The sequence below is a fragment of the Pelophylax lessonae genome, assembly GCF_965119305.1.
Source record: "Pelophylax lessonae genome assembly, chromosome: 4".
Classification (NCBI taxonomy): Eukaryota; Metazoa; Chordata; class Amphibia; order Anura; family Ranidae; genus Pelophylax; species Pelophylax lessonae.
The window spans coordinates 128602121-128620619 of record NC_138771.1 but is presented as its reverse complement, the minus strand read 5'-3'; the positions used below and the strand labels follow the sequence as shown (position 1 = coordinate 128620619).

General features: G+C 42.6%; 1 protein-coding gene across 1 annotated transcript in view; it reads left to right on the top strand.

Annotated features, from left to right (window-relative positions):
- The window catches only part of LOC309552550 (tyrosine-protein phosphatase non-receptor type 9-like), a gene marked incomplete at its 3' end in the record, with an annotated part of 136324 nt that overhangs the window by 11645 nt on the left and 106180 nt on the right, over nucleotides 1-18499 (top strand). The window contains exons 5-8 of the mRNA XM_082253505.1: nucleotides 5347-5444; nucleotides 8148-8225; nucleotides 8319-8399; nucleotides 11046-11385. Of these exons, the coding sequence (XP_082109631.1) occupies nucleotides 5347-5444; nucleotides 8148-8225; nucleotides 8319-8399; nucleotides 11046-11385 (597 nt within the window). The remainder of the gene's footprint in view (nucleotides 1-5346; nucleotides 5445-8147; nucleotides 8226-8318; nucleotides 8400-11045; nucleotides 11386-18499) is intronic.

The window sequence follows — 18499 nt, the reverse complement described above, 5'->3', positions numbered from 1 at the left end:
TGACCACTGCTGGTTGGGATGTAGCTATTACGATCTGTACTCTTAAAATAAGTTTGAGTCTCGCCTATAACATTTTATGTTTTACTACCTGATGATCCTGCCAGTAGATCTGTTAAAACAAAAAAAAAAAATGTAAACCCAACAACATTTTTGATATGTGTTTGCTGTACCATGTACTTGTATGAATGAGCGTATTTTTCATTGCTTCCTTTGTGTAAAATCCCTGGTGTTTCTGCCAGTCCCTCTGCTTTCCTATTAAAAACTGATCACACCAGGCATGAGAACTCACTATGGTCAGTTTTTTTTGCTGTGCTGGGAACTTGGCCTGCTCTCCTCCAATGATAAGGCTGGTGCTTACATGCCCCCTCCTTGCACAGCCATTCACTATGACCAGTGCACGGTTTCTTCCCCCCCCACTTCTCTGAGCTCCTGATACATCTGAGAACAGAAGGTATGTGAATACTTATAAAAACAAAAAAAGGGGAAAAGGGTATTTTATAATGTATACACAAATGTTTTGACTTTATATATTCATCTGAATGGGTTCTTTTATAAGGTGAGGGTTCACATATACTTTAATTTACCTGGAAGAAATTGAGGTGAATGACAAACCCACAAGGAACAAGGTTGACGTGTTTCTCGTCAGACACTTACCTGGTAAATCCACGTGCAAACAACCTATATATAGTGCAAACAATTAGGATATGAAACAGTAAAAAAATTAAAGCTTGGCTCCATCTTTTGATCCTTTTACACCAAGCTGGCCCAAACAAAGGTCCCTCACTAACGTAAGGCCACTGGATATGCTGTATAAACTGTATGTAGCTGAGACTCTATATAGCATACCGCACTGTATTCCGGGTTAGACTTCCTGTCTCATGCTCAGAACACATTAGAGTCTATCAGATTGGCTCTCAGCCATTCAGATAAAGCAATGTATTCTAGCAGTGAGAGTAAAGCTTCTTCTGATTGGCTGAGTCAGCGAGATGGGCTGATGATGATGCAATCTCTGACTCAGCCAATTAGAGGAAGCTTTTTATTCATTGCTAGAATACATCTTTTTCTCTGAATGGCTAAGTGCCAATCAGATAGACTCTAATGTGTGACGGGTATGATACAGGAAGTCTCGGCTTGAACCCTGAACACAGTACAGTATGATGTATGTAGCCTCAGCTACATACAGTTTATACCGCACATCCAGCAGCCTCACATATTAGTGAGGGACGTAGTTTGTGTGAGCCAGCTTGGCCTAAATGAACTATGTAAAATGTATCAAAAGCTGGAGTTCAGCTTTAATTTTTTTTTGTTTCATGCCCTAATTGTTTGCCTCATATATACATAGTTTGCACACAGGTTTAGCAAGTTAAGTGTTAGTGTATCAAAAGCTGGAGTTCAGCTTTAAGAATTAAGAAATGATTTTAAAACAGACTTATACAAACCCATAAATATGGTAAAAACACTAATATTTCATGTGATAATCCCCCCCCCCCCCCCCAAATTTACAATCAAAGGGACAGTAACCATTTTCCGACCGCATCACTTAGAAGTAGAGCAGCAAAGCAGCATCACTGCACCGGATTATGTATCTGATAAGTGATCCAGCACTTCCGGGTAGGGTGTGGGTAGTCATAGCACAAGCTGATCAGCGGGTGCCGGCCAATGCTTGACCACCCGCACCCGGTGATTGGCTCCGTCGTTCAGGGAAAGGGAGCTCTGTGTTGTATACAACACAGAATTCCGAATAGCGACAGGTGATCTTGCTGTTTTTTCTTTCTGCCGCCCTCAGAGCTGGAGAAGGAATCCACCGGCGGTGGAAGCTCACCATACCATACTCCAGATGCTCCTCAGGAGTCTGTCTGACCTCCAGAGGCCCGGGTGCAACGTTATGATGTCACGTCCTGCCCAGCAGTTGTAAACAGTTGTAAAAGACCTGTCATGCCATATTCCTATTACAAGGGATGTTTACATTCCTTATAATAAGAATAAAAGTGCTCATAAAAAAAATTTAAAGGGAAAGTGTAAAAATATAAAAATAAAGTAAACCATAAAAAAAATTAAATTTAAAGCAGCCCCTGTCCCCACGTGCTTGCACGCAGGAGCGAAATTTATACATACGTCGTGCCCACATATGTAAACTGCGTTCAAACCACATGTAAAGGTATTGCCGCAAACTTTAGAGCAAGAGCAAAAATTCTAGCCCAAGGCCGCCTCTGTATCTCTAAACTGGTAACCTGTAAAAACTTTTAAAGCGTTGCCTTTGGAGATTTTTAAGTACCAAAGTTTGGCGCCATTCCACAAGTGTGCGCAATGTTTTATAGCCGAAAGTAAACATTTTATATTTATTTATTTTTTTTTACTTTTCTGTCTTTTTTTTGTTCGTATTGCAAAAAAAAAAATTAAAAACCCAGTGTTGATCAAATACCCCACCAAAAGAAAGCTCTATTTGTGTGAAAAAATAGACATAAATCTAATTTGGGTACACTGTTGCATGAACCTGGAATTGCCAGTTAAACTAGCACAGTGAATAGCAAAAAAATGCCCTGGTCATGAAAGGGGAAAAACCTTCCAGAGGTCAAGTGGTTAAGGAGAACATCAAATGACAATGTAGCAATTGGGGCAGGGCTTAAGTGCCATTCACACTACCGTGACTTGTCAGGCGACTGGTCAGCCTGACAAGTCGCGGTCCATGCAGTGCTATGGGACCCGTTCTAATAGGAGCGACTCAAGTCGCTCCGACTTAGAAAATAGTTCCTGTACTACTTCGGGGCGACATCGGAGTGACTTGCATTGACATTCATTATATGAAGTCCGTGCAACTCGCGCAGAGAAGTCGCGGTGCACGCGACTTAACAGGTCGCCCCCGAAGTCGTGCCGTGGTAGTGTGAACCGGCACTTAAAAATTTGCTATGAATCTAGAAGCCACCTAAAAAAGTTGAGAGCCAGTTTTTTTAACAAACAAATCTTAGGGTGGAACATGTAACATTTTCCCGAAGGTTAACTTCTCCTTTTAACCCTTTCACGGCCAGAGCCACTTCTGTGTTTTTTGCACACGTTTAAAAAAATTATTTAAGGCCTAAAAATTACCTAAAACCCGCAAACATATATTTTTGTGTCACACGATATTACCGCAAAGATCTAGAAAGTAAAAAAATACATTAAAATGTTATTTTGAGGGGCACGAAAACACAATAAAGTACCCAATTTTTTGGTAAAATATAAAAGCAGAGGTTGCACTGAGTAAATAAATTACCCAATATTTCCAACCTTTAAACATGTCAGTACCCTTTATTTTCTACAGGCAATGCTTTATAAAACATCAGTTTAGTGTTACGAAGGAGGTCTGGTGCTAGTATTATTGCTCTCATTCCGGCATGCGCGGAGATATGTAACATGTATCCCAAGCAACGTTTTCAGACAAAGGCGCCGTGTCGCATGCGTTTACATTTGTACGTGCGTATATGTTGGGGTGAGGGGCCTCAATTTTTTTAGGGGGGGGGGGAGTATTTTAGGTGTGCTTTGTTGTAACTTAGATTTTTTGCAATTACATTTTTTTTTTTTTTTTTTTAATCGGCTTTTTCTTTTTTCATCACATAGGGGACAAAAAGTCCCCTATGTGACAGGAACTCTTTAATGAGACATCCAGGGTCTAAAAGACCCTGCATGTTTCCCCTATGCTCCACTGAATGTAATTCAGTGCACATCACACTGCAAACTGTAAATGGGGACCCGGAAATGACATCACACATCACTTCCAGGTCAACTAGAAGGGGACGAGAGCGGACGTGTAACCATGTTACAGGCAGGTCTCAGAAAAACAAAAACTGCTGTGTGACTGCTGTTGACAGACTACATCCTGTGTGTTCTTTTAATTTAGCCCATAATTCAACCTTAATAATGCTTTTAAAATAGGAGCTTCCATTTTTTAACTTGCGCAAAAAATGACATGTATTTTGATTTGTTGCTTTGGGTGATATAATTTTCTGTCTTACAGCTGTAGAAGAGCAACCCATCTGTTTGGTCATATTTGTAGGTCTGCCTTAGGCTGTATGTTACATAGTAGTTGAGGTTGAATAAAGCCAATAGTCCATCCGGTTCAACCTGTGTAGGTGTGTGTGGCCGTAATCATCTCTCATACCCCTTAATGTTCTGATCCTTGAGATGTATGTCCAAGAGTCTTTTGAAAGTAGCCATACTTCCCGCAGAAACCACCTCTTGTGGTAGAGAATTCCACAATCTTGTAGCCCTAACAGTAAAGAACCCCCTGCACTGTCTGAGGTTAAAACCCTTCTCCTCTAATCGCATTGTATGTCCTCGCGTCCTCATGCAATCCTTGCGGCTGAATAGCTTTTTTTCTATGCTGAGATCACCATTGAGGTATTTGTAAATTGCTATCATGTCCCGTCTCAGGCGTCTTTTCTCCAGGGAGAATAAATTAAGTTATTGTAGAAGCTCTTCATAATTAAGGTCCTCCAATCCCCTAATTAGATTAGTTGCCCTTCTCTGGACTCTCTCCAGCTCCAACACATCCCTCCTGAGGACTGGCGACCAGAACTGGACAAAATACTCCAGATGTGGTCGGACCAGAGTTTTATAAAGTGGTAGGATTACAGTTTTATCTCTGGAATACATCCCTTTCTTTATGCATGCTAATATTCTGCTGGCTTTGACAGCTGCCGCTTGACATTGCATGCTATTGCCTAGTCTATCCTCTACCAAGACTTCCAGATCTTTCTCCATTTTTGATTCCCCCCCTAAAGTGTATTGTGCTTTTATGTTTTTAGTCCCCAAGTGCAAAACCTTACACTTCTCCACATTAAACCTCATTTGCCATGTCGTTGCCCACTCCGTTATTTTGTTCAGGTCATTCTGTAGTATATCTGCCTCATGCTGTGCAGTTATTGCCCTGGCCAATTTTGTGTCATCTGCAAAAACTGATATTGAACTACTGATCCCATCCTCAATGTTGTTTATGAATAAATTGAACAAGGTTGGTCCCAGGACTGAGCCTTGGGGGACCCCGCTTACTACCTCAGACCAGTCTGAGTATGCGCTATTTATTACCACCCTTTGGACATGCCCTTTTAGCCAGTTCCGTATCCAAGAGCAAACCTTGTGGTCGATGCCTGCAGACATATGTCATTTTACTGTTACGATGATGCTTCCTAATGGATGATTGTCCAGAGAAGCAGGATCTGGTTGCATATTGTTGGCTCAGTCAAAAATGTATTTGAATTTTTATTGCCTTATTGCCTTTCCATGTTCATTAAATTTATTTCCTCAATTTTGTTCATTTTGTTGTGCAGGAAATGGTACCAAACCATAAATATCTGTGTCTGTCCTCTGCAGATTACACCATTTTGGACTGTATATACAACGAGGCATCTCGGACCTATTATGTGTTAGATGTCATGTGTTGGAGGGGACATCCAGTTTATGATTGCCAGGTAATTTGTATTTTAACTTTATAACTGTTGTAATATGTTACAAAGTTTGGCTGAGCTATTTGAAACCTGAACTACTGATCGCATCACAGTTTGACTCTCAGCTAAATTTGGTGCTGGTTTGTGCAAATGTTTTCTCCAATGTAGAATGTAAGAATGAATCTGTTATTGTAGTCATTCACAAACAGGAAAGCTTCTTTCACATGGGTTTAGAGATGCAGAAAAAACAAGCATTTTAGCTGCATTTTTAACGCTCCCGTAGCGCCTGCCCATACACTAGGAAATTTAAAACCATGTCATGTCAGGAAGACCGTTTTGCTTTGTATCTGAAACATTTTAGGACATGTCTAGGCTTTGCAACAACCTGCTTCCTTCATTTAGAGTAATTGCAGCCTGCCAAAATGCACCTGTAACGTTTTTTGAAGTGTTCAGCACACATTTTTAAAGCCATCATTGTTCACGTCTCCTTTTTAAAAACACTGAACCGGCTCACTCTGGGGCTGTGTTTTACCGTGTATAGACACCAGCAGCACAGGGTGTCACAGCCACTATGTGCAGCAGGGTCCAGAGATGTGGCCAGGATATTTGGAGAATGTTCACCTTTTCATTTTATTATGAAAAGATGAACTTGTCCTTTAAACCAGGGACGTCAAACCTTTTGACCTTCCTGATCCACAATCAAAGAAGAGAAATGGTCTTCGGCCGCACATAAAATACATGAACTATAAAGATAGCGCTTGAGCCGATGAGCAGATCACAAGTTAACAATCATTGATATAGATAATGTACCTATCTGAGTAATAAAACTTCAACATAAAGGGCAACATAAAGTTAGTGTGATATTTGGAACTGTTTTTGATAAACAACAAAAAGGATACCTGATGAGCAGTTCCTCCTGCAGCTCTCAGCGGATAGGTGTGGCCACCAGCACCCTTCATTATAGTGACAGGTTGCCGGCGGCTGTGCCAATCATGGCTCTCTGCAGAGCCAGTGATTACCTGCCGCTGTGCAGAGAGACAAAGTGCATCCAGCAGTGATCACGGCAGGCAATTGCTGGCTGTGCAGAGAGTCGCAAATAAGCACCGGCAAACCGTTAATCTAGTGAGCAGGGCTGGCAGCCGCACCTACCTACTGAGAGCCGCAGGAGGAACTGCCACACTTATCGCTGGTGTGAATGTAGCCTATGTACAGTACCTTGCGAAAGTATTTGGCCCCCTGGCGCCCCTGCATTCCCTGCTGCTGGTGCTAAAGCAAACATGGCAGCCCCAGCATCCCTCCAGACGTGCATTGGCCTGGCAGCTCCAGCCACATGAACAAGCAGTTCATTCATGTTGTAGGGCTCCCAGCGGCTGTGTGAATGAGGCCTTGAGTGGTGTCATCCACCTGGCTTTGCTTTGTGGCCAGGCTGTGTTATATCAGGACTGGATAAACTGAAATACAAAACTTTTGGTAGGTAAACAGATCCCCTAATATGTATTTAAAGCGGATTTTCACCTAAAAGTGGATGCTCTGCTTATCTGTCTCCTCCTTCCCTCTGGAGCCACATTTGGCACATTTTGGGGGAAGTGGGTACCTGTTTTTGACTGGTATCCATCCCCACTTCTGTCAGACCTCGTCACAGCGAGGTCAGTCAGAAGTTCGGCCCCCTCCTCTTTCCCTGCCGCTGGGCCATTCAGAAAGCGCAGCAGCACCAGAGAGCTGATGGAAACATTGGCTGGGGCGCCGACATCGCTGGATTCCAGAACAGGTAAGTGTCATAATGTTAAAGGTCAGCAGGTACAGTATGTGTAGCTGCTGACTTTTTTTTTTTTTAATTCTTAACTTAAACGGTATGAAAAAGATCAGGAGACAGTAGTAAGACATGGCATCACAGTCCTGGGATCTGTTATCTGTGGTACATAATAGGAACTAAAACTAAGGTAGAGACAGTGGTGTGAATTTCCTCTACATGTTTCGTGTTTGATCTAACGCTTCTTCAGGAGGATTGATAAAAAACATTTTTGTAATGTAAATAAGATCAATGTAAGATGTATGAATCCCAATGACAACAGGTCACGATATGGACTCAAGTTGAACCAATTTGTGTCTATAGTGCTGAGTGGACGAACATCCAAAGCTATCAAATGCTCTTAGATTAGGAGCGTATGTTTTTATGGAGAGTAGTAGATTTATGCAGGCAGATTTATATATTTCAGCATCTTGGATAATTGATGGTATATATTTATCCTGTTCTGTCCAATGTAGGGTATAATTACTCCCCCCGCCCTTGGAGCATAAGATATTGATTAAGCATTCAGTAGAAATGTCAGTATTTCTCTGGATATATATTTATTGTAGTTCCACAAGATCATCCACGGTACATAGATCGCACCTGTAACGCTTACATGCAGCATTTGCAAAGATGGACTCGTTCCATAGCCTGGCTGACAACAGGGACACAACCACCCCTCTGCTCTATGGAACGAGTCTATCTTTTCAAATGTTTTCAGACAGAAAAGAGGACACCTTGGGTGTCATAGAGAAGAAGAAAAGGGAAGAAGGGTGAGACAGATGGAAAGAAAGAATGGGGGGGGGGGGATAAAAAAAAAACTGCTGACTTTTAATTTTTCCGTGGGGGGGCTGGAGCATCGCTTTAATTTTGTGTATTTAGCAAAGTTCAGCTTTAATCATTAGGTACAATATAAAACCTGTTTTATTTTTACCTAGACTGATTTTCGCTTTTATTGGCTTCAGTCAAAACTTCAGGAACAGGATGGACTTGGCGATATTTCCAAACGGAATCCAGTAAGTAGCCTGGGAATAGGACATAAATTTGTGCAGTGGGTGCAGATTTTTTTCCTGGGTATTTACCAGTGTTCCACTTCTTTTCTTTTAAAGTTCAAGTTTATTGGATTGCAGAACTTTCCCTGTTCCCTGGATTCCATACAGAACGTTCTAGTGCAAACATTTCCTTACCAGGTATGGTGTGTACTGTATTGTAGTTTATCATGAACTATAGGCCTTTTATTACATTGTCTGCAATATGATTTTCCTGTGTTTCCCCAAACTGACCAACAAGGTTAACCTATTGACTTAAAATTACTGTTTGATTCTAATGGGTTACTGTGGTTCAGGAGACCATTTATTATTTGGTTGAAGACACATTAACTTCATCAGTTTTTTTTTTTTTAAAATCCTATACCCTATACTTCCAAGTGTATTTATCAAAAATAGAAAGGAATAAAGGGAATTTCAAGGTGCTGCAGTATTTAGACCCAGGAAAATACACATAAGAGACCAAGTAAAATTGCAAATTTTATTACAAAAGCATCTTAAAAAGGGGATGAGCAGATCCCTCAAGAAGATAAAAACAGCTTCAGATGGTTGTCAGGTAGCACATAATCAGCAAAACCCCATGCACCTTCCGCAATATAAAATATTATTAATAGACATATACATATCTATGTGACACTTATATCACTATGTGCACATGGAAAAACGATATGGGCAGGTGAAGTGCCCGAATGCATTTTGCAGGTTGAGCTTCTTCAGGGGGGGGGCAGAGGTAAGTCTATCATATAGAGCAGTGTTCCCCAACCCCCGGGCCGCAGACCAGTATTGGTCCGCCCAAAGAATATTACATTATTTCCATTTTAGAAAAAAAATATTTTTTCAGAAAAGGGTGGACCCAGGGCGCAGAGCAGTGCACCCTGAGCCTACCCATTTGTGTGACAATAGCGATTGAATATTCGATATTGTCACACGGATCCTCCTCCTGGCCAATCAGAAAGCAGGTCCGAGATTACTCTGCCTCTACAGCAAAAGGAGGAGCAGTTGAGGGGCAGTGAAAACACTACTCAACTGTGGGCTTTTACCTCCCCTCAATCACAAGTGTAAACAAGGCCTAAAACTCTTGAATAAGATGAGACACCACAAGCTGCCTGCCTGTTACCTTCTCTTTTTGACCCTTCAGATTCACCTGACATTCCCTGATATCATGACTAAACTCAACCCTAAACTGGGTCATGTCAGTTGATGGAACTTTGCTTTGAAGTGATGGTAAATTGGACCTCAAGCCTCGTACACACGCAACAATTGTTGGCCGACCGGCCGGCCATCTTTTGTCCAGTGTTGTTGTGTTGGTTGAAATGTGCTCTAGACTGCACACAAATTTTTCCGGCCAACAACAACCAACTTCAGAAGTGATGCCATGTGCTGGTTTACTTTCCTTGTGTTTTTTCTTCTCTGAGCATGCCCAGTCTTGCTCATCTGATTTTTGTCTGCCGAAATCTGTACTGACTGACTAACAATCGGCTGTTCTGTTGAAGGCCAACAAAAATTTTATAGCCTGCACACCAGATTTTGTTCGGCCGAAAAGTCGCAGTCGGTTGTCGGAAGCAGCATACTAACAAGCCGACAATCGGCCGATCGGACGTTGGCCGAAAATTCACGGCCAACAATCGTTGCATGTGTACGGGGCTTTAGTAACAAAGTGAAATTGAGGGGGAAACAGGACAGGTTGAACATATCATGGGAGTATTGAGGTATTAAAAGGTATGAGCAGATTTCTTACTCAATGGGGTTGATTTATTAAAACTGGAGAGTGCAAAATGTGGTGCAGCTCTGCATAGAAAGCAATCCGCTTCCAGGTTTTTTTTTGTCAAAGCTTAATTGAACAAGATGAAGTTAGTAGCTGATTGACTGCCATGCACAGCTGCACCAGGTTTTTCACTCTCCAGTTTTAGTAAATTGACCCTAGTGTGTATCTCTGATATCCAGGCTTCCCCTGCAGTTGCTTTTTTTGTCAATGATTCCTGGGTCCATTTCAAAGGTTAGGAAAGACATCCTGAGGTGCTGTTTGCCAGCAATCCAGTTTGCCATTTTCTGCCACTGGAGAACTACTTCTCCTCCTCCTCAACTTTTGGAATGGTTCATACCCCATGGGGTTGTTGGCAGGGCTATAGTGACCCAGTCGAGCATTTCTGGATTCATCAAAATCACCTCCTCATTCCACCCCCTACTCTTTTTCCTTGCCCTGTATAGTCTGTTTTGGTGTAGGTTTATTACTAGGGTCTTTTCTTTAAAAGGTCCTCTACATACCTGGTAGGCTGAGCTCACACACATGCAAATTGGATGTGGGTTTTCCTGCATCCAAATTGCATGACAGGTGGGTGTGACCGACTCTCAATGGAGCTGGTTCACACAGATCCGGGGCAGCTGTGGTCCGCATTGAAAAAGGGTCCTGTGCGTCTTTTGGTCCGATTCCGGTTTAAACTTAGGCAAAAATTTGGACCAGATTTACACCTGAGCTAGTGAACAGGGATGCACTTGGACCCCATGCTGGAAACCTGCGGCTGAATATGTGTGGACCTGGCCTAACAACAAGCCGAAAATATTCATATTTTTTGTATATTCTTACTTTTTTCCTTTTACGTTTCTTTTATTCTTATGTATTATGGCTAACTGCTTCTCTCATCAACCATACACATTTTTTGAATAAAAAGGTATTTGACAAAAGAAAATTGTGAGCAGACAGATTCCAAGGTAGCTGTAAGAAAAATAAATGTAAAATTCATATGGAATTATAGTGTTTGAACCTCTGTCAAATGTTTGCTCACTTTTCAGGTGGATGGACTTCTTTTCTACCACAAGCACACCCATTACACGCCAGGTAGCACTCCACTGGTAGGGTGGCTGCGTCCATACATGGCTCCGGACATACTGGGATTTCCTCCCCCACTAGGACCACTTACAGAGAAGCCAGCATATGCAAAGGAACAAATGAGGCAGATCCTAGAACACAAGAAAGAAGGGAAGGGAACAGCAGAAGGTGGACGATATGAACTAGAACATCTCTCCACGCCCCCTTTAGCTCCATCAGTAGTAAGTGAACAGCTGGAAGGAGAGGATGGATCAAAGACTTGTATAAGCCAAAATTCATTCAGTTCCACTGTAATGGATTCGTCTTGAATTGTCATGCCTACTTATAGGAACATTTATTTAAACTTGCCGGTGCAGTAACTGTCTGTACAGTGTTTACGGGATTTCTAATAAAATTGTTTTAATAAGAAAACAAGTCCTGTTGTTCATGACAGCAATGTGAAGTCTTATTTGCGAGCTGATATTTTACAATATTTTCTAAGAGTATTAGAACAGCGTGATAGCTTGGAGTTAAGAGATGAAGGAAATCTATTTAATTTGTTATGAATATTATAAGAAAAAATGACCTATACTGGCCTTTCTCAACTAGTAGTCCTGGTACTGATGACACTTGCCAATGGGCACTACTCTGACTACCAAAGTAACAGCACTTTTTCCCTATGATCATCACTTTAGCAGGATATTTTTTCCACTGACAGCGTAAGTGGGAAACATACTTACTTGACCACCAAACTAAAAGGAAATTGTTCTTCTTGTTTCAGTGGCAGAGGAGTGCGTTTTTCTTTACCAACTTCCATTGTGAGATTAGCACTATTCTACCGATGACCACCAATGATTTGGTTGTGTAAATATAGCTAAAAGCAGGCCTTTTTTTCTCATAAAATAGGTACAGGAGCTGAACCCCAACCCCCCCCAAACCCCCTCTCTCTGACACATACACCTTCCAAACTGCATCAAATGGTGGGTATGGTCAAATTTCAATAACAGTGGGAGGGTCTTAGAGGGGCATTAAATACCAGGAGTGCATTATTTACAGAGTGCAGAGTTTGGTGGGGTTACACACAGAGTGCAGAGGTTTAGTAGGGCTCCATGTGCAGAATTCGGGAGTGCACTACACAGAGTGCAGAGTTCAGGGGGGCTTCATGTGCAGAGTTTGAAAGTGCACTACACATAGAGTGCAGAGCTCAGCCTTATTCCACAGGCACTTACCTCTCCGGTAAGTGGGTGGGTGGCTCCGCCTCTCTCGCTTGCAGGGAGATCATCCAGTAGGTGTGTCCACATCCCCACTGCACCCCAGGCACCTGCATCTCCATTGTCCCCATCCTGCACTTAGTAAGAGCCACTAAAGAGATCAGATCTATGGAAGCCGTTGGGAGACAAGCTATCACTTGCAAACACAGAAGCCAGACCCCTGTGTTTACAAGTGACAGTGGTGAGCAGGGAACAGAGGGCCTGAGCCAAAAGTGGTGGAACTGAGTTCCACCAAGTTCCAGCTGAAAAAAAGCCCTGGCTAAAAGTAATGTTATACAGTGGAGGGGGGAGTTAAAATATGATTAGCTGTGATGTGTTCCCTATTTCTTTAACATTATATCTACAACTTACTGATCACACTAAATATACCATGAACTTTAATTTTAATAACTGTTAGTAATTGTTCTGTGAGATCTGTACATTATTTCAAGGGTTCCTCTATAGTAAAAAGATTGGAATGGCCGATGTAAATACTTGCATTTAAGTCTATACATTTAGCCATTAGGTGCCCTTTCTTTTAGATTATTACTGACCTAAGAAAACCCTGAAAGCCACATGTAAGAATGCCCCAGGGTTTCAACTCATGGGGTTCTCTGCTGAACATGTGGCCAGAAATGTACGCACCTCCAAGTGTATACAAGGATACCTGTACTGAGAGATATATATGTAGGATGCCACTGCTTACCACCTCCTGAAAATGCATCCAACAGCTTAAGTCGGTTAAGTCCACGACTGCTGATTTGCACACAGTGTCTTAGTGAATACAGAAGAGATTGGATTAATATGGCAGTCCTAGCATTTTCAGGAGAAATTAGTAACATTTATATTTCCTAAATTTAAATTGTGTACTGTAAGGGGAGGTTTTGGATTCACCACAGGTTTACTTTAACCACTTTACCACTAGAGCATTTTGCTGTCTTACGTCTGGGCCACTTTTTGCGATTCGGCGCTGTGCGATTTTAACTGACAATTGTGCGGTCATGCGATGCCGTACCCAAACGAAATTTACGTCCTTTTTTTTCCCACAAACAGAGCTTTCTTTTGGTGGTATTTGATCACCTGTGCGATTTTTACTTTTTGCGCTATAAACAAAAAAAGAGCGTTTATTTTGAAAAAATAACAATATTTTTAACATTTTTTTTATATGAAATTCCCCCCAAAAAAGATGTAAAAACCAATTTTTTTTAAAATTTTTGGCCAATTTGTTTTCTGCTACCCATGTTTGGTAAAAAAAAATCACAATAAGCGTATTTTGATTGGTTTGCGCAAAAGTTATTGCGTTTACTAACTAAGGGAAAGATTTATGTCATTTTTGGTGTTTTTTTTTTTTTTAAAACGCGTAATGGCGGCGATCTGCGATTTTTTTTTTTTTTTTTTTTTTTTTTTTTTTTTTTTTTTGCGGGACTGCGACATTGCTGCGGACAGATCGGACCCTTGACTGACACTTTTGGGGGTACCAGTGACATTACTGCAGTAATCAGTGCTATATATATGCACTGTTACTGTAAAAATGACACTGGCAGGGAAGGGGTTAATTTTATTGGAGAGGGAGGGGTTAATGTATGCCTGGTGCTTACTAACGTGTGGGGGGGGGAGGTGACTGTGTGACACAGGGACAGATCCAGGGTTCAGCTATGCTGAACCCTGAAATCTGACCCTGCCTGTCACTTAGGAGATCCGCCCGCTCTGTTTACACAGGCGGGCGGATCTCCAAACTAGATTCCCCGACGATCGGGGAAGAGCGGCGGCGATCGCCGCCGCTCCTCCCCTGGCCGGACTCGCGCTGTAACTGAAAACAGCGGGAGCGAGCCTCCGGCGGCGCGCGCGCGCACCGCCGAGAGAGGGGAATGTCTGGTGAAGTAGACCTATGTCGCCAGACGATAACGAGCCACTGTGCTGCAGTAGCAGCACAGTGACCAGTGGTAAAGCGGTTAAAGGAAACGTCTTTTTTTTTTTTTTCAGAGAAACACGGGGAGATTTACTGCAACTGGAGCCCTCAGAATCTGGTGCAGCTGTGCTTGGTAGCCAATCCGCTTCTAACTTCCGCTTGTTCAGTTAGGATTTGATAATAAAACCTCTAAAATTATTGGTTTTCATGCACAGGTGCACCAAATTTTGCACTCTCCAGCTTTTTAGTAAATACCCCCACAGAGTGCTTATATCAAATAACAAAAGCTAGATTCTTGGCTTTTACACTTACCTCCTGGATTCAATACAGGTTGAGTCACTTACCTTGAACAAGAATGCAGATAAAGATCTAGGGATATTACTGCCAGGCCATCCCCTATATTTCTCTCTTGACAGGTTTAAATCTGAACTCCAAAAATTATTTGTATTGCACATTTACATTGGTCCAGCTTGTCTTAATGTAAGTATGCAATACCTATACCTAATGGATCGCTGGGAAAGCCAATAATCACCGTAGTCTTCTAAGATTGTAAGCTCTAACGAGCAGAGCCTTTTAATTCCTTCTGTATTGAAATGTATTGTAACTGTATTGTCTTCCCTCATATTGTAAAGCGCTGCGCAAGCTGTTGGCGCTATATAAATCCTGTATACTAATAATAATAGTTGGTGCTACTACAGTGGTATCCACAATCTTTTAGGTCCTGCTCAGGTCTTCTGCATGCAGCTGCCCCACTGCACACTGACCACAGGGGGTCGATTGTTCACGACTGCTGTCATTCACAGAACGTCTTGCATTTTTTCAATGAATACATGATATTGGCTGATTAGATGATGTCGAGATTGTGACGTTACTGCCCCCCTTCTCCACCTTGTTTAATCAGAGCGCCACTTATATCCACTGAAGCAATGAAGTATGCAATACAAATAAATCCTAGAGTTTAGCTTTGGATTTTTGTCTCTCAGAAGAAAGGAAATATTTGCTGCTGCCAAAAGCCCCAAAAGAGTAGATCAGGAGACCGGGGCATCCATATTAGGTGCTATTTAGGACAGGGATGTATCTTCCTTTCTTCATGATCTGGGCCTCCCTGTAAGGGAATCAGGACCAAAATAAGTATGCTGTATGAGATCTGTGGCATGAGAGGTAAAATTACATTTTAACTGTACAGAAGATCAAAAGAAAAGAACATAGATCGTTTTATGGTTTCTTGAACTCTGGTAAGTTTTTTTGACATCTCTTTAACATTCCGTGCACACACACTTCCCCCTAGAGTTCATTTGCTGAATTAAGCAGCCAAAGAAAAGAAACAAAATTGGTGACATCTAGTTGCAGTCAGGCATACAGTAATATCTAAATGGATTTTGAGCAATCCAGAACTCCTTGAGACCAGTTGTGAGAGCGGCTGCATCAGGTACTATATGTCAGGCCTGCACAACTTCCCATAATATCAGAGACATGAGCTTTATTTGTTTCTGTACCCTGAACAGCTAGTAAGAATTGAAAAATCAAAGAATAAAATGTTAAGCACTCTAACAGTGTTCATTATTCACAGTGCAACTGTTTCTTTGGCGCCCTCTTCAGTCCTGCAGTGTACTGGAGAGGTCCTTGAAGCAAAGGCTTGGGGGGGGGACCTGGATAAGCGGTAGTTCCACTGCATTGCCAGTGTAAAGGAAAGGAGCATGCCCTCTTGGAGGGAAAGCTCCTGTTTATTAATCATCTAGCCTTAAGCAGGACTTTCCATTTACCAGTACCTCTTTCCAGTTGCTATGGGGACCTTGTGACTTGGATATGTCCAGCCCTGCTGTATGTGTGCTGCGAGAGTCAGATTCTAGTCAGTTTGCAGCATGAAAAGACGATATGTCAATATGTGGAGCAGCATTGATGATGATGATGTTTCAGATTTTACAACAGACAGTTTTTTGCCTTCCCTCTAAGATACACTATTGTCAAAAGTATTGGGACACCTGCTTTTACACGCACATAAACTTTATTGGCATCCCAGTCTTAGTCTGTAGGATTCAATACTGAGTTGGCCCACTCTTTGCAGCTCTAACAGTTTCAACTCCTCTGGGAAGGCTGTCCACAAGTGTGAGTTTGTCTATGGGAATGTTTGACCATTCTTCCAGAAGCGCATTTGTGAGGTCAGTCACTGATGATGGCTGAGAAGGCCTGGCTCGCAGTCTCCGCACCAATTAATCCCAAAGATCTTCTATCTGGTTGAGATCAGGACTCTGTGCAGGCCAGTCAAGTTCCTCCACCCCAAACTCGCTCATCCATGTCTTTATGGACCTTGCTTTGTGCACTGGTCCAAATCATTTGTTGGAGGGAGGGAATAACGGTGTGGGGTTGTTTTTCAGGGGTTGGCACTCTAGTTTCAGTGAAGGGAACTCTTCAGGCGTCAGCATACCAAGACAATTTCATGCTCCTAACTTTGTGGGAACAGTTTGGGGATGGCCCTGTCCTGTTTTAACATTACTGCGCATCAGTGCAGAAATCAAGATCTGTAAAGACATGGATGGGCGAGTTTGGGGTAGAGAAACTTGATTGGCCTGCACAGAGTCCTGATCTCAACCCAATAGATCACTTTTGGAATGAATTAAGACCGCGACTGCGAGCCAGGCCTTCTCATCCATCGCCAGTGCCTGACCTCACAAATGCGCTTCTGGAAGAATAGTCAAACATTCCCTTACACGGACCCCTAAACCTTGTGGACAGCCTTCCCAGAAGAGTTCAAGCTGTTACAGCTGCTAAGGGTTGGCCAACTTCATATTTAAAACAAAGACAGACAGAGGCGCCTTCCAGTGTGGAGAAGTGTACATCATCTGGTCATGGACATCTGTCCTGCTGGAGCCGAAATCCTTTCGCCGTGGCCGGCTTGTACGGCAAGGTTAGAACCAGGAAGTAGGCTCGGTGTATTTGCTTGACAGCGAGGCTTGGTGGATAGTCGAACCTGGATGATGTCATCTGCATGCGACGCGTTTCCGAGCGTGCTTGCTGCCTGGGGGAGGGCAGCTGCGCTCCTTCTTCACGGCAAGTATAATAGCAAGTGACACGGTGTACATTTAAATAATGAAATGGGAGGAGAGATGCAATTAATGACTTTTAACTCTATGGACTTTTGGTTCGATATGTGATCAAGCCCCTGTTAACATTGTGTCAACTTCATATTTAACCCTACGAACTAAGACTGGGATGCCATTAAACCTCGTGTGTGCAAAGGCAGGTGTCCCAATACTTTTGACAATATAGTGTAACTTGTATCTCTGCCAGGCTGTGGTTGAAAGGTCTGGTAAGGTGAAGGTTGTCCTATGTTGTCCTCTTTAACTGCAGACTTTCAGCTTTAGTTTGAGGGTATTTACATCCAAATCAGGTGAACGGTGCAGGAAATACAACAGTTTGTATACGTACCTCCCACTTTTTAAGGGACCAAAAGTAACGGGACAGATTAACAATCATAAATCAAACTTTCACTTTTTAATACTTGGTTGCAAATCCTTTGCAATCAATTACAGCCTGAAGTCTGGAACGCATAGACATCACCAGACGCTGGGTTTCATCCCTGGTGATGCTCTGCCAGGCCTCTACTGCAACTGTCTTCAGTTCCTGCTGGTTCTTGGGGCATTTTCCCTTCAGTTTTGTCTTCAGCAAGTGAAATGCATGCTCAGTCGGATTCAGGTCAGGTGATTGACTTGGCCATTGCATAACATTCCACTTCTTTCCCTTAAACTCTTTGGTTGCTTTCACAGTATGCTTCAGGTCATTGTCCATCTGCACTGTGAAGCGCCGTCCAATGAGTTCTGAAGCATTTTGGCTGAATATGAGCAGATAATATTACCCTAAACACTTCAGAATTCATTCTGCTGCTTTTATCAGCAGTCACACCATCAATAAATACAAGAGAACCAGTTCCATTGGCAGTCATACATGCCCACGCCATGACACTACCACACTATGCTTCACTGATGAGGGCCGCCCTGCCGCAGTATATCTGCGTGGGGAGGTCCAGAAGGGGTTTAATAGACCTGTGCAGGCATTCCAGTTTAGGCCAGTAGAAGGAGCTGAAGCTCTAAGTGTAGCCAGCCTATTCCTATTATGACCGGTCGTCTCCCTGCTTCTGGTGACGTCACTTCCGTACGTTCCACGTTGGTCCAGTCGGACTTCCTGATAGCCACAGGACGTGCAGCGGATCCCTAGCCACTCCAGCAGCCCATGGATGCAGTTAACTTTGCTACACTCAGGTGTATTAGGAATACTACACTCA